Here is a 15,359-nt window from a genome sequence, read left to right on the forward strand (position 1 = left end):
GGTCGCCCTAGGTGGGAAGAAGGGTGTTGGCTGGTTGATTTGGAGGAGGCAAGTCTGTTTGGGGCAAAGGGGTATGCTCTGTTTTTATAGTCCCGCTCATACTGGGCACGTCCGGTAGAATACCAGACACGTCCGGTATACGCGGGCTGGTCCAAAAAATTCCAAAATGTGTTCTCACTCTTCCAATCCCTTTCTCTATTGTTGCTTAGTCCAAAAAGGTGTATGATCTTGATCCAAACCGAGTACTATCACTTTTCTTATCCAATGCCATCAATTTATTTTCTCTTTTCCAAATATATGGCATAATCAATAATTTGCTTGCTAGAGAGAGATAAAGTGAGACAAAGTAGATTGTGGACTTAAGAAAAACCATGTCATGTGTGATTAGCCGATCAAACAATCAAGGAGAGCCATAATCACCACATGACAGGGCTAGGTCGCAAAGACCAAGATTCAAATAGTTTTTCAAATTCACACCACCTACACATGCTAGTTATGGGTTTTGAAAAACATCTCTCCTATGTCACACAAATGCACATTCTAACATGTAAAGGGCCTTAGATGCACTTACAATACATGTATGTAAAAACATACCTTTGCCTTGAGCCCACAAGAATACCACTAAGAAGATACATGGCATGATAATCTTTATGTTGACCTTGATTGCCAAGTGATCATGCTTGATACAAATTCAATTTTTCATCCAAAGGACTACAAAGAGTGCTAGATAAATTTGTTAGTCCACAATGGTGCAAAATAGAAATTTAGCTCCCCCTAAATAAGTGCTTTAAGTATTTTGAATGACTTTCAACAAGCACTTTTATTCTGATAAGAAATTGAGAGCCAATTTTCATTTTGACCATAAACCAAATAAGATTGCCATATTTAAAAGTGAGTTTAAGAGATGCTCACAATCCACTCAGATTTGATAAAACACAAGCTTCTGAGTATGTTAGGGATATATGAAAAATGTTTGGATTGAATACTCAGTTGTAACACAATTAGTGTTCTGGTCCATGCAATCCCGGACATGTCCAGTAGTATACCGGACACGTCCGGAATACATAGGACGGAAACACTGACTTTCTGTCCCTGGCCATACCGGACACGTCCGATAGTAATACCGGACATGTCCGATAGGTGCAAGACAGAACCAATTAATTTGCTGCTTGTGATTCTTTGTTTTAACTGTAATATTTATTTATTGTATACTTGCATCTCAACAAATAAATTACTCTACTAGAGAGCTAATAAAGGCATCATATGGCAAATATGATAAACATCAAGTAAAACTTATTAACCACTTTCAATATTTCACAAATATGTCTATTTGTGACCTTTTGTACACAAACCGAACAAAGTGGCTATGATATAAAGTTTAGGTACTTGTTACCAATGATGAGGATGAAATAGATGATATATTTATTGAATTATCTTTGGGTCAGCCATATAAGGAATTATGATAAGAATTGATTGATAGATTGAGTGAATATTATCAAATTGCTTGCTCAACCACCCCAAAGTTTTCATCTCATCACCAAGTACCTACATCATTAACCTAAGCACACTTTGGTACCCAACTCTTGTTGGGTCCTTTTAAGTTAGTCAACAAGTGCTTAGGCACCCAAATTACTTTAGCATTAGTTTGTGGTGAACACATCACCTTACTAGTGCTAACTCCATTTGTGGTCTTCCTAAGCATATCATTATAAACAAATGTGTTTGGCTTAGGAGTTTTACCATTTGGGCATTCATAGCTTATATGCCCCTTTCTTCTACAAGCATAGCATATGCGGCCTTTGTGTGCTCTATGCTTGCTTTGCTTGTATGGACATCTATCAACCTTGTGGCCCATCTCATTGCACCCATAGCATCTTCTAGTTGCAACTTGGGCTTCCTTTCTTGCTTCTTTGTACATTGGGCATTTCTTGGTAAGGTGCCCCAATTTCTTGCTCATGAGACAAGCACTTTGTCCATGACTCTTCACTTGCTTGGCCTCCTTGGTAGAAGCCTTTTGATTGGCGGCTTCAACCTTGTCGGCCCAACTCTTGTGTGGACACATAGCCCACTCATGTCCATACAATCCACAACCATAGCACATCCTTTTTCCATGTTTCTTGCTCTTGGTTGTGTTGGCCTTGCTTGAGATGTGATTCTTTTGTTGGACTTTGGAGGAAGCAAGGTTTGAACCCTTCTCAAGCTTCTTCACCATGTTATCACGGTTATCTTGAGAAGGTTGTGCTTTCTCCTTACCCTTCAACCGAATCACATCTTTCTTTAATCTTTGCACTTCTTCTTTGAGCTCTATGTTTTCTATAAGATTTAGCTCAATCGAAGATTGGCTTGCTTGAGGAGCACATTCATTAGTACAAGAAATATTTAATTGAGATGGTGTACTAGTGAGCGGATGTGTGAGAGGTTGAGAGAATTTTACCGACGTAATCACAACCTTATGAGCCACCTCAAGCATAATGCTTGATTCTACTACTTCCTCATGAGAGCACTTTAGATGAACATAATTTGCTTGTAGCTCATTGTACTTGCTTGATAGTTCATCTAGCCTTGCCTTGAGCTCAAAGTTTTCCTTCTCTAGTTGTGAAACACTAGAAGAGGAGTTAGTAACTAAAGCATGATCAATTGATAATTTTTCATACCTCTCATTTATTGCCTTTAGCTCTTGCAATTTGGAGATGAGAAACTTTTCTTGATTTTGAAGCGATTGCTCTTGCTTCTCTATCTCTTCTTCAAGCTCATCATTCTTTTCAACTATCTTCATGATAATGAACTTGTCTTTATGGTTAAGATGATCAAGGTTGTAGTTGTCTTCAACTTCAACGTCACTCTTATCTTGATCATCTACTTGTGCTTTCTCCTTTTCTTGATCTTTCTTGTTATTCTTCTTCTTGCTTTTCTTGGCCATGAGACACAAGTGATGAGTATCATGAGATACTGAGGTTGACTCATCACTTGGTCGCCATCGGGCTTGAGCATCGCTGCAAACAGCTGCTTGCTGGTCTGCTGCCTCGGCCATACTAGACACGTCCGGTAGGCATACCAGACACGTCTAGTATGTGCAGGCAGACAGCACGTCATGTGCTGCTTGCACTTTTTGCTCCAGCTCGATGCTCTTGAGGTCTTGTGAGGCTTCTTTGCTGCATGAAGACACAATGGACATACTTTCCATTGACTCGACCTCAAGTGCATCATCGCATTTGGATTCTCCATATAACTCAACGAGTTTGGTCCAAATGAGATGAGCACTCTCTGGAGGTGGTTGTCCATTGAATATTGCCTCATCTTGAACCTCTGCACTTAATGTACTCAAAATGATATTAATAGCTTGAGCATTGAGTTACACGCATATCTCTTCCTCTTTTGATAAATTCTTATAGTTGCTCCAATCAACTATAGGAAGAGGTATGCTTGCAAACACAATATGCTCAACAATAGGACTAATATGTCTAAAAGCATTGAGTACATGAATTGACCAAGGTAGAAAGTTTGAACCATCATTTTGGAGAAGCACCGGCTCCAACTCGATAGGCGTCGACATCCTTTTCTCACGGCGGTGAAGCTTTAGGTGAGAACCTCGCTCTGATACCAATTGAAAGGACCTAGGATGCCGCCTAGAGGGGGGTGAATAGGCGTTTCTGAAAATTAACACCTTTAAATGCGGAAACAATTAGAAAGGGGAGTTTTCAAAATGGAAACTCCAAAATAAGAGTACTACCACCCCTCACAAGTTAGCCACAAAGTAAACAAGATATAAAGAATATATCTAGAAGCTACAACCCTGCAACACCAAGTTAGAACAGAGAATAAATATTTTCGGTGCAGGCAGGAAATACCGGACGTGTCTGGTATGAATACCGGACGTGTCCGGTATACACGATTTCAGCAGATCGGCCCCGAACTTGCTCCTTTCAATTTCTATCTTCAAACCAAACTGCAGGCACCTAATGGAGATGACAATATACACAGAGAACCTGCAGAACAGCTAGAGCAACACAAATATCAAATGAAATACGAATTTAGACACGATATTTGTTTTATCGAAGTTCGGACTCGTTCGAGTCCTACTCTCCGTTGAGGGGGCTACAGGCGACCCAACGAAGGTCAGCCCTAGAGGGTACCACGAAGGTCACTCTAGCCAGAGTCTTTTCCAACTCCTTTTCCTCCTTCCACTAATTTGATTCCGAGGCAGAGAATCGACCGTTACAAACTTTCCGAAGCAACCACAATCTCTCGGTTGCTCTTCGGCGATGCCTAGCCGTCTAGGACCGAAGAGTCCAAGAGTAACAAATGCGAATCACGAGATTGACAATATGCACAACTGCTCAAGTGGTGGCTTGCTCTCTTTTTCAAATTCTTTCTCAACCCACAAATTGATTTTGCAATTTGGATCACACACTCACTAAGAGAGGGTTTAGGAGAGTTGGCAAGGCTCAAAAATGTGTGTCTATCTCAGCAGAATCAGCAGCCTCCAAAGGTGGAGGCTTGGGGGTATTTATAGCCCCATTGAAAAACTAGCCGTTTTATAGCCGTTGCAATACCGGACACGTCCGGTATGACTCACACTGCGCCAATGGTAACTAAGTTACAGTGATGTTGTGAAGCGTCAGAACTCCCAAAGAATGCCGGGACTTCTGACTGTCGGAACTCCCGACTCAAGTCGGAACCCCTGACCCTCAGCAATTTTGAAAAACATGTAACTGAGTTAAAGTTAGTGAGGTGTCAGAACTCTCGACGAATGTCAGAACTCCCGACCGTCGGAACTCCCGACTCACGTCGGAACTCCCGACCCTCAAGGCTTTTGAAAACTAGCCATTGGCTTCTGGTCATCCATACCGGACACGTCCGGTATGACCAGGACAGTGAAACCTCCAAGTCTGTCGAAGTGCGAGACATCGGAACTCCCGACCCATGTCGGGACTCCTGACCGTCGGAACTCCCAACCTACGTCGGAACTCCCGACGAACCAACCCGAGAACAACAACTTTACAGCTGCTGGTCAAATACCGGACACGTCCGGTATTGCCAGACCAGCAAAAAATCAGTTAGCTCTTTTGTCGCTCAAATTCTCAAAACTCACATGGGTTGGCTTGAGCACTTATGAAACATTATCTATCAACATGATGCATCCCTCTTAGTAGTACGGCATACCTATTAAACTCAAGATCAAAACAAAAATGAATTTATACCACTTGAGTTGATTTCTTTTTGAATTGATGCCGTCCCTTCCAATCTTCATCAAGTAAGGGTGCTTAACATGTTGATGTTGATCTTTTCACTTGAGCATAGCCATCTTGAGCATGTGACTTGATTCCATTCATCAAATTTGAATAATCCCAAATGTATCAAGTCACCTCCATCAAATACTTCATTATAGATTTGATTCTTCACATCAATATGACCATCTTAGCTTGATTAGTACCTCAACTAAATGCAAGTACTTTCTTCTTCACCCTAGCTAGGTTCTTCGGCCGCCAAGCCGTCGCTTGCCCTTCACCCTTGCTTAGTACCTCGAAGCCTTTCCTTGCTATCTTCACCATCTCAAGCCATCAAGTCACATCTTGTTGTTGAATCATCCATTCATATGTATTGTTATCTTTTTCATTTTAATTTAGCAAGCTTCAAATATGAGACCATTCCATATGCAATCCCTCATGTCTCATTAACTAATAATCATGAGCTTGCTTTCACATAGTACATGAAAATTCCACAAGAAATAAGCCTTCACATGAATTCCATTTGCATTGTTATCTTGTGCTTGAATTAGATTGTTTATACAACAACACATCATTTTGGCTTTCATTAAGTACCTGTGAGATAACCTATTACCTGTTCACACTTAGCAAACGGGTTAGTCCTTTAATCATGTTGTCATACAATCATCCAAAACCCACTAAAGGGCTAGATGCACTTTCAAGACGACAGTAAGGTTACAAGGACAACGAGCGGCAGAGGAGGGGCACACGGGGACACAAACTCATATAATCACCTAGATCTAGAGGGGAGATAGGGATAGCGAGAAGGGAGGGGATCAGGTAGGAGTAGTAGGGAGCTGCTCATCGTCGGTAGGCGGGGTTAGGGTTAGGGATGTACCTGCGCAACCGAAGCCCAGTGCTGGAGAAGACGAGGGCCATCCAGAGAAGACGACACATCGGTTAGAAGGACGACGAGCGGCGGAGGAGGGGCAGACGGGGACATGAACTCACATAGTCACCGAGAGGGAGCAGGGAGGGGATCAGGTAGGAGGAGTAGGGAGCTGCTCGCCGGCGACAGGCGGATCGTCGAGGTTACCTCACCGGAGTCGGGGAGAACAAAGCCGAGAGCGAGACTACGAGGGCGAGACCCGAGAGCGAGGCGAGACGAGAGCGAGGCGAGGCGAGTGAAATGAGCTAGGGTTCGGGTGTGAGAGCCGTCGTGGCCGCGGCGTGCATTTATATATGAGGAGGGGGGAGGCGAGGACGGACGGACGCTGGGCCGCGCTGGGCCACGGGGAGGGGAGGAGGAGTGAGGAGGGGGAGGGGGGAGGCCGTGCCGTGCCGTGCCAGCCCACGGGCCTAAGCAGCGGCCCAGGCACGACCTGCTCCCTCGGGCCGGGCTAGCCCAGGCCCACACGTCACCGGGCCGTGCCGTGCTCGTGTCAGGCTAAAAAAGCGGATCTCGTGCCGTGCCGTCGTGCCTCAGCCTGCATGGACATTTATACCCATTGCAACGGGCATATTTACTCATAAGTCCTAACTAACACAGTGGGTTGTTGTCTCATCCGGCGTTGGCGGGAACTAAAAAAGAAAAAGGGCGGGAAAGCGAGCGGCACTTTGGCGCCATTGTGCGAAACGTGAAAAATAATATAATTCTAATCCCTCGTTTGCCTGCGTGCGTGTCGCATCCAATCGCTCTCCTCTGCTGTGCTCAGCCGGCGAAAGGGAAGGGAGGGAAGCAGAGGGCCGGTGATGAAGATCCAGGTGCAGTGCGGGTGCGGCGAGTCGTCGTGCCCGGAGTGGGCCGTCGTGGAGCTGCAGGGCGTGGTACAGCCGCAGGCCTCCTTCGCTGGGGACATCCGGGGACTCCACATCGGCCGCCTCTGCTCCGCCCCCTCCCCGTCATCATCTTCCAAGGCAAGAGATCTCGTTTCATTCGCTGGCCCTCTCTTGTCATCTGGTTTCTTGGCTGATCTGTTGCCTGGAGGTGCTCTCCATGTGGTAGCAGGCAGGGTACACCTTCACGGTGGGGTACCACGAGCTCGCCGGGACGAAGGTGACGCTCAAGAAGCCCCTGCTGGTGCTCAGGAAGACGAAGACGAATGCTGGTTGTGGGGAACAGGAGCCACCGGAGGTGGAGCTGGAGGTGATCGGCATCATCCGGCACAAGATCCTCTTCAAGGACCGCCCCAAGGCCCTCATCTCAAGTAACCCACTGCTTTTTTCCCCACTCCATTCGCCTGACCTGAGCAGTAATAAGTACTTCTGAATTTTGTTCATCAAATAGCTGATTGCGTGATCATCTTGTCCAGAGCCGCCAACCAAGGAGAAGAAGACCCTGCAGCCTGCAGCAAAGTGACGGCACGCCAGCAACTCCATGGCCCTTGAAGCTCCCTTGGTTTGGCTGTGTTCCCTGAATATTGCGACTGTTCTAGTCATGACTGGTTTCGTTGATAGTTGTCCATTGTACAAGTTTAAGGATGTTTCCTGAAAAAAAAAAGTTTAAGGATGTTCACTTGTACTGTCTGTTTCTTTCTTGGTGCATGTCACCGTCGGCATTGAATCGCAGCTGGTACAACATTTCGGTATTCGTCTCGAAGCAAATCAACAACAAACAGAACAAGAAAAGATCTGAGGAAAGACTTAATCCGCCATCACATATTCTTAAATATAATCTGAAAATATGTCCTCTACAATTGCCCATGCCCACATATTATTATTACTCACAGCAATGGTCATTCCACGCTTTCTATGGAGCTATCCTACTTCTAACTAATTCCAGCCTTTTGCAATCAGGGTATGAGAACCCCTCCAAAATTTAACCCTGAAAATCTTGCATATTTCCTGTTCCAAATTCATAAGGCATGCGTCATGATTTCCGCCTCCTGTTGCTAGGATCTGTGGCCAAAGGCAATGAGTCTCGAGAAGGTCCAAATATATGTCCTCAGTTTTCGGTGTCCTGCTTCCAAAACTGGTTGCAACATCCCTTTCAGAACTCTCTCTGATCTCCTTGAGCTTCAAGTCTTCAACTACAGGTTCTGATTTCCTGGAAAAATAAGTATAATGAATAATGATCAAACATAATTAATGGAAAACTACAGGTTTTACAAGCTAGCAAAGCTGTACTCCTGGAGGAAGCAAATAAATCATCTTTCAGGAAGTCTCATGGTATCATAGAACGACAATGTCCAACCAATGTAGTAAATGTTGTTGTAATGATGAATACATGGTGTACCTGAAACTAACGGCGCGTTTGGCTGGCTGGCCGGCTGGGGCTGGGCTGGCCAGCGCACTCATAGTGACACTGTTCATGTGGACAGTATTTTCAGATAGAACAGTATTTTTCCTTCACAACAATCAGCCAGAACAGTATAAACATAATCACGATCTACATTTGATGCATCTAGTGGTTTGGGTATTCCCGCAATTCTAAGTGGCCTGAGATCATAGAAGGAATTCGGTTTGAACCAGGACAGAGAGCCCAGTGACAGGTCTGATATAGTGGTTCGGGTATTCCATCTCAAGCTTGAAGATTCCATTGCCACTGATGACGGATCCATTGGGATTCCCTTTGGTCCAAGAATTTAGGTTGCATGGTCCGTGTGGTTCAACCAATCCAAACGGTGTCTGTATGAGACATGGAAAATGTACAAAGAATTATCCAATAAGCCATTTCGACCGGAAACATTATTTGATTTGGCTGGATATCCCTTTTTGTATAAACGTTGAAAGTGTACAAAGAATTGTCGTATCTAGTAGCCTTAATTAAGAGCTCATCGTGTTGATGGCGTCCTAATCCTAGGGCCCTCCCGAAAGTAGAGTTCTTTGGTCGTGATTGTTTTCTTTTGTCATGAATGTTCTCCGCAGGTCAAGTTCGATGCCACGTTCTCTGTGGTTGGATCAAGCGTTCCACGGCCATCCATCCATAGGAATTAGGATGGACACTTGTAATGTTTGTTCCTTTGTAGGTGGCCAGGCCTCAGCCTTATCATTATCATTGCGATCGAGCAATGTCACTGTCGCTACGGAATCATTGCCAGGACAAGTTTTCGATCTCTCTCTCTCTCTTGAAGCGTTTCAAAGAAAAATTGGCAAACAAGATGCAACAGCAGATTATTAATTTTACATTCTTAATTTCACTGCCATTTTCAATCATGATGCTAAATTTTAGAGCTTTTTCAAAATCTCATTCGATTTTCTTTTGGAATCTCATGCCCATTTTTATAACCACGAGATCCTTGTTAGATCTCTATCCGGTGCTTATCATATACCCCATTAATTTCAATTATAAGATGTTTTGCTTTTCTATCTAGATATATAAATTTTGCTACGCACTTAGATATACACTATGTCACATAATAAAAACAATGTACTAGAGAAACCAAAACGTGTTATAATTTAGAATAGAGATACTTCTCCCTCCAAAATATATCATGAGTTCATGACAATTAGTCCAGAGCCCTGCTGCTGCAACCGAACTAGGTTTTGTTTCAAGAGACATCAACAAAAATATCAAAGCAAGAATAGTATAAATCCAAAAATGAAATGGTCAGCCCTTTCGGCTTTGCTTAATCAGCACCACCGAACAATGATTTTTTTCCATGACAACAGCCGATGTTGCCTTGCTATCATGAATCACGGAACGTCGTCATCACATCATTAAAATTTATGGTATCCAACGTGGACACGTAACCAACTATATATGGACCACAGGGTCTGCAGCTGAGCTCATTCCATGCTGGAACTGTGGCCAGAAATATATATTCTTAAAAATGAACAGACATGCTCCACATAATGGACCAGCCACCATGTATATTCTTAAAAGAATCTGAAAAGGCAGTCCTGTATAATTGTTCATATTTACAGCCGCCTCCTATTCACAGCAATGATCTTTCCACCATTTCTAGGGTAGGAATCATATCTGGAGCACAACTACAGCTTCTATGGAGCTATCCTACCTTCAATGGATCCCGTCCTCTCCGTTCCGTGATCCATGTAGGAAAATGACTCCTGTTCCAGCCTTGTTGATTTGGCGTCTTTTCTAGTCCCAAAATTTTAAGACTGCTCTACAATTTTTGTGCATCCTATGACACAAGTTAAGATTTCTTCCCCTTTTTCTTGTCCCTGGGTTCAGAAACCAAGTGGTGGCTCTCCAGAAGATCTGAAAGCTTAATCTTCCCACAGTTCCCTGTGTCCAGCCTCTGGAATTGATCACAGATCATCATGATATCTTTTTCAGAAATCTTCCCCATCTCCTTGAGCTTGTAAACAACAAATTCTGATTTCCTAAGTAGAATAAGCAATGATTACATGTTAGTCAATTCAGCAATTATGACAGTTTTAAAAGGATGGAAGCTGCACTCTGGGCAGAAATAAATAAATCATGTTCCAAAAAACAGATAACAAAAATCCTTGCTATTACAGAATGATAGTTATTATGGTAATTTTCTGATGATGAATATCTGGTGTAGCTAAAAAGTGTATCTGGTGTGGCTTTGCATAACTGACAGCATTAGACAGTAGGTCAGTAGCAGAACAGAGGGGTGGAGACCATAATAGAAAGAAATATTCGTAGACAATTTCATATGCGATCCAGGGGGGAAATCCTTCCACACTTTGGACAAGTTATTGAAAGTACAGCATATAAATTCTGAAAATAAATGCAAGCACCAACTAGAATATTTAGAAGGCTGCCATACAGGCTGGCAAAATCAATGAGCATGAGATACCATTTGTATGGCCCTATGTATATATTTTACAGATTACTTTACTATATCCTAGGGTTGACATGCCATGCTGAGAGAAAATTGAAAGATCTAAGCATTCTGCATCATCCTAAAAAGAGCAAAGCTTCCACGTTTTCTTTGTGGGCATGCTATATGGTTTTGGATACTGCTAAATGCAAGTGGTGATGTATGTTAATTAATCTACACAAATCAATCTGACACATCAAGCACACAGACCCAGCTAAGTTCAAAATGCAGCAAGTATGGCAGCAAATTGAAGCAAAATCAACTATTAATCAGATTTAACATAAAATCAATACTATTAAATGGGTGGTAGCAAAATTAAAAAATGAGGAAAAAAATAATGATATTTCTTTATACTGAAAAGAAGCCAACTCAGGGATAATCGAATGAATCAGGGGTCAAGTTTTTTTAGGGATAACGCAACGAATTACACAACCACTACCAAAATAGTTAAGTGGAGTGTAATAGCATAAAGAACACAAGAAAAGCTTGAAGTATAAGCTATTCTAATATAAATTTACTAGAGCTAACTAGCTAAGCAGAAAGAATTTCATATTCAAGAAAAATGAAAATGGTTGATAATACTCTTTCTATGTGTTGGTTAAAAAAAAATTGAAAATGTGTGCATAAAGCTTATAAAGTGCTTCTCATGTTTCACAATAGTCAATTTTTAGCCCAACTATCTCTGACAAAGACCAATGATATATACAATAATGTCAACGATGACTAGATGTCAGACCTAGTCCACTTTCATTAAGTGAAATGCTTGTACCAGTTAGTTATCACATCTTGAAAATAGGGTGGCAGCCTAGCAGGTGAACATTGCACCAAGTACAGTACTGTGCCCTTGATCTCATCCTGAACTGGCACCATTGAATGATTTTTCAAGTGGTTATACATTCTGAGCAGTAGGAGTATGAATCATCTATATATTCCAAATATTCAAAGCTTCCAAATTACCATAAATATTTTCAAAACAACTATCTAGGAATATATGTATATTTGTCAAACTGAATAAACACCTAAATGAGAGAAATTGCACAACACAAGTCATTCATTAACATTTAAAGTAGCATTGTCATACCACCAGTTTTAAAAGAAATCTAGGATTCACCAGACGCTTAATATAATAGCACAGAAATATGATACAAGAACATGATCTATGAGAGCATAAAAGGAAAGTTCATGGGTTTTCCTAAAATGGCACAAAGGACATCCTCTCTTACATGGTCAATATCTACAATTCTACATAAGCATTAAACAATTTATTCTAAATTTACCTGCCATGCTCAAGAGTTTGACAAAGTGTCAAGACCCATTCCATCTGTTTTTTCTATGTTATATTTGTGCCACAATTGCATTCCATATTATTTTCGGTCGTGGACTATTATTTACAGATATTGCAATACAAGAACAATTCATTCCACAAACACATTACATGATAAGTTAGTTAATTGTTGCCTTTTCTGTCATCAAAATAGAGGTTTCTCTGTCAAAATACATAAGCATCATAAATTGTATACGCTATTCTACATTCCTCCACTAGCTATATATTCAAATGAACTTCTTCAGATCTTATATTTCAATTTATTTTGGCAGTGTGATATTGCAAAAATATTTAACCAGCCTCCAAACACCACTTCTTCATCCTTTTAATATGGTATTCAACAGAGATCATATGTCAACAAGCTGAGGTCTTGCTCCGTTTTGATTTATTCTTTTTTATTTAATTTTCAAGTTACCTAACGTGACAAATAAGCCACAACATAAAAGGCCACCAACTTTTCCCAAGCTAAGGGCATGTCCAATGGAGGTGCTTAGCTCATTTTCCTTTTACGTGATGTCATTAGCAACAGGTGCTTATAAAGAGGATGAGATGCTTAAGTTTTCTCATAGTGCTCAAGGTGTGCTAGCAAGGTAGTTAAGCTCATTTAAGCACCCATTTGCATAGAAGGAATTAACTTTTATGCTGGTGCTCAATGATGTAGCAACATTCTCTCTTTAGGTGCCCATATTTATGCATCTTGTTGTAGTACCCATATATGAGATAGCATTCAATGTTTCGTTATGTACACCTTAGACAGGCAGACATTGCTCATATTCCTTTGTGAAACTCCATTATCAATTTATCATTTAATCTTGTATATGAATAACTTGGTTTAGGAAGCAAAGGCCCCTGTATTGTTGCTTCATATATAAGGATTTGGGGGAATATCCATCGAATCTTAGGTCAGTTGCAACCGAATTGCATTTTACACTGAAGTAGATAACTGAGTAATGAATCTTGAGACCACTAAAAACAGAAAATACAACCTAGTGAGCAACCAATGCTAGTGATATATGATTGCTGGCTAGTGCCTAGTTGGATCTAAGTGCATCTCCAACTTGGGAGTTCTGAATATTTACTTTGACCAATTTGTGATAGGTTGATAGTTTCATAATGCCTAAGCAGTGACCTCGAACTGTGGACCTATTACAAATAAGCCTCTCTGGAGGATAATCAACTTGAAACCACCCATTTGCATGGTATATCGATGGATGATTGATGTTTCCTCAGCATAAATAAGAAATCATTTGGACATAATCTTGCTATAAGTAGTAAATGCAAGCAAGAAAATGTGAACCAAGGAAGGCCTCATGGACTTACGTGACATATCCATTGTTGTCGATGTCTGCAGCAAGAAATTCAGACACGGTCATGTCTCTGGACAGCACCCAGTTGGCCATGGCTCGGTGCCTCTTGTCAATCCTCATCTCTGCCAAATAGAGGAATGCCCTTGCCACAGCCAAGGTGGACACGAGCAGCCACGCGGATGCAAAAAGCCGGCCAACCAGTGTCTGGAACGCCTGGTCCCCATAACCGACTGTGGTCACCGACATGACCGCAAGATAGACGGCGTCGAGCCACCCCAGGCTCTCCACCTTCCTGAGAACTGCAGCCCCGACACCGACGCATACAGCCACGACGCCCAGCGCGAGCGCCACCTTCATACGGATACGCATCCTGCCCTTCTTGATGTCAAAGATGTAGTTGTGGCGGTGCTTGCGCGCAGAGGTTGGGTTCTTGAGCGCGGTGATGAGTAGGTGCTCCTGCAGGTCGAGCACATAGGAGACCATCCCAGAGAGGAGGATGTCAACGAAGCCGAAGCCGACGAGGACGAAGGAGATGGAGAAGAGCTTGGCGGCGGGTGTGGCCGGCGTGATGTCCCCGTAGCCGATGGTGCAGAGCGTGACGATGCAGAAGTAGAGCGCGTCGGCGACTGGGTGCGTGGGCCCCGCGGAGGGGGTGAAGTTGGCGGGCGCGGCGGCGTAGAAGGCGACGCCGAGGGCGAGGTAGGCGAGCAGGAAGAGGAAGGCGTGCAGCACGATGGCGGGGCGCTTGGGCGGCTCGGGGGCCTGGTCCCCGGTGGCGGAGGCGGCCGCGAGCGCCGCGGCGCTGAGCGGCGCCATGGCCGGGGCGGTGCGGGAGCGGTGGAGGTTGGTGCGGGCGCCAGCGGCGTTGGCGATGAACTCGAAGAGGGAGGGCGCGCCGGCGCCGGCGGCGGAGGAAGGGTCCTCCGGGTCCGAGGGCGGGGACGAGGAGCAGGAGGGCAGGTCGAGGTCGTGGAGGCCGTCGATGGAGCTGCTGCGGCGGTGGTGGGCGCGGTGCGAGCGCGGCGGAGGCGGCGGAGGCGGAGGGGGCGGCGGCTGCTGCGGCGGGTTCTGCGGCGGTGGGCGGGCGCCGAAGATGATGCGGTCCTTGTAGGAGGCGGCCGGGGATGGGCAGGAGGGGGAAGGCGGTGAGGAGAAGTGGGACACCTCCGAGTGCTCCGGCAGCGAGTGGAGGAGGTGCGTCGGCAGCAGCGGCTCCGTGTCCATGCCGCACGCACGGGCTCTCTCCTCGGATTCAGGTTCCGGGAAGCGGAGAGAGATGGGACAGGGGGTTGGATTCCACCGATTCCTTGGGTTCGTGGGGACGCTGCGCGGTGGACGGCGGGTGCCGGTGCCGGTGCTGGCGCGGCGGGAGGAGATGTTGGAAGGAAGGCTGCGGCCGCTGGCGAATCCCTTTCTTTTCTCCTGTTTTCGTTGATTTTTATTATTTTTGTTCTAAAAGAGGAAAGTCATTAATTATTGAAGGTTTTACCCGTGTGCCATTATAAAAATTTATAATTATCTATAAGCCATTAAAAAGTTTGAGCGGTCATAGGTGCCATTAGTCAGAACTTCTTTGTCCTCCACGCCATTCCGTCTAATTTTATCTCTAACGGTGTTAAACTATGATAAAAAAAAGTCTAAAATACCCTTAAGCCTGAACACCATACAAAAGTTCATCATTCATCTGATGCCACTAACCTCCGCCACAGAAAAAAAATATATAAAGGAAGAAAGTTTCACATAGAGCAACACTGTATTTTTTTTCTTA

The 15,359-nt window shown here is 43.9% G+C and overlaps 2 protein-coding genes across 2 annotated transcripts; one reads left to right on the top strand and one right to left on the bottom strand.

The window, feature by feature from the left end:
• Positions 1-6,872: 6,872 nt before the first annotated feature.
• Positions 6,873-7,728, top strand: LOC136545999 (chromosome transmission fidelity protein 8). Its single transcript, XM_066537983.1, has 3 exons — positions 6,873-7,124; positions 7,216-7,414; positions 7,520-7,728. The coding sequence occupies exons 1-3, from the start codon at positions 6,960-6,962 to the stop codon at positions 7,564-7,566; spliced, it is 411 nt and encodes a 136-aa protein (XP_066394080.1). The 5' UTR covers positions 6,873-6,959; the 3' UTR covers positions 7,567-7,728.
• Positions 7,729-9,968: 2,240 nt separating this feature from the next.
• LOC136541835 (two pore potassium channel c-like) lies at positions 9,969-15,023 on the bottom strand. Its single transcript, XM_066533959.1, has 2 exons — positions 13,605-15,023; positions 9,969-10,493 (listed from the first exon to the last, which is right to left on the bottom strand). The coding sequence occupies exons 1-2, from the start codon at positions 14,813-14,815 to the stop codon at positions 10,304-10,306; spliced, it is 1,401 nt and encodes a 466-aa protein (XP_066390056.1). The 5' UTR covers positions 14,816-15,023; the 3' UTR covers positions 9,969-10,303.
• Between the last annotated feature and the right edge of the window lie 336 nt (positions 15,024-15,359).

Source organism: Miscanthus floridulus, chromosome 3, assembly GCF_019320115.1.
Source record: "Miscanthus floridulus cultivar M001 chromosome 3, ASM1932011v1, whole genome shotgun sequence".
In the NCBI taxonomy this organism is placed as follows: domain Eukaryota; kingdom Viridiplantae; phylum Streptophyta; class Magnoliopsida; order Poales; family Poaceae; genus Miscanthus; species Miscanthus floridulus.

Excerpts from the sequence above, each read along its gene's own strand:
- LOC136545999 (XM_066537983.1), top strand. The coding sequence starts at position 6,960 with ATGAAGATCCAGGTGCAGTGCGGGTGCGGCGAGTCGTCGTGCCCGGAG. Across the intron at positions 7,125-7,215 it reads CCCCGTCATCATCTTCCAAG|GCAGGGTACACCTTCACGGT; the intron begins GCAAGAGATCTC and ends ATGTGGTAGCAG. Across the intron at positions 7,415-7,519 it reads CCCCAAGGCCCTCATCTCAA|AGCCGCCAACCAAGGAGAAG; the intron begins GTAACCCACTGC and ends CATCTTGTCCAG.
- LOC136541835 (XM_066533959.1), bottom strand. The coding sequence starts at position 14,815 with ATGGACACGGAGCCGCTGCTGCCGACGCACCTCCTCCACTCGCTGCCG. Across the intron at positions 10,494-13,604 it reads GACAACAATGGATATGTCAC|GAAATCAGAATTTGTTGTTT; the intron begins GTAAGTCCATGA and ends TATTCTACTTAG.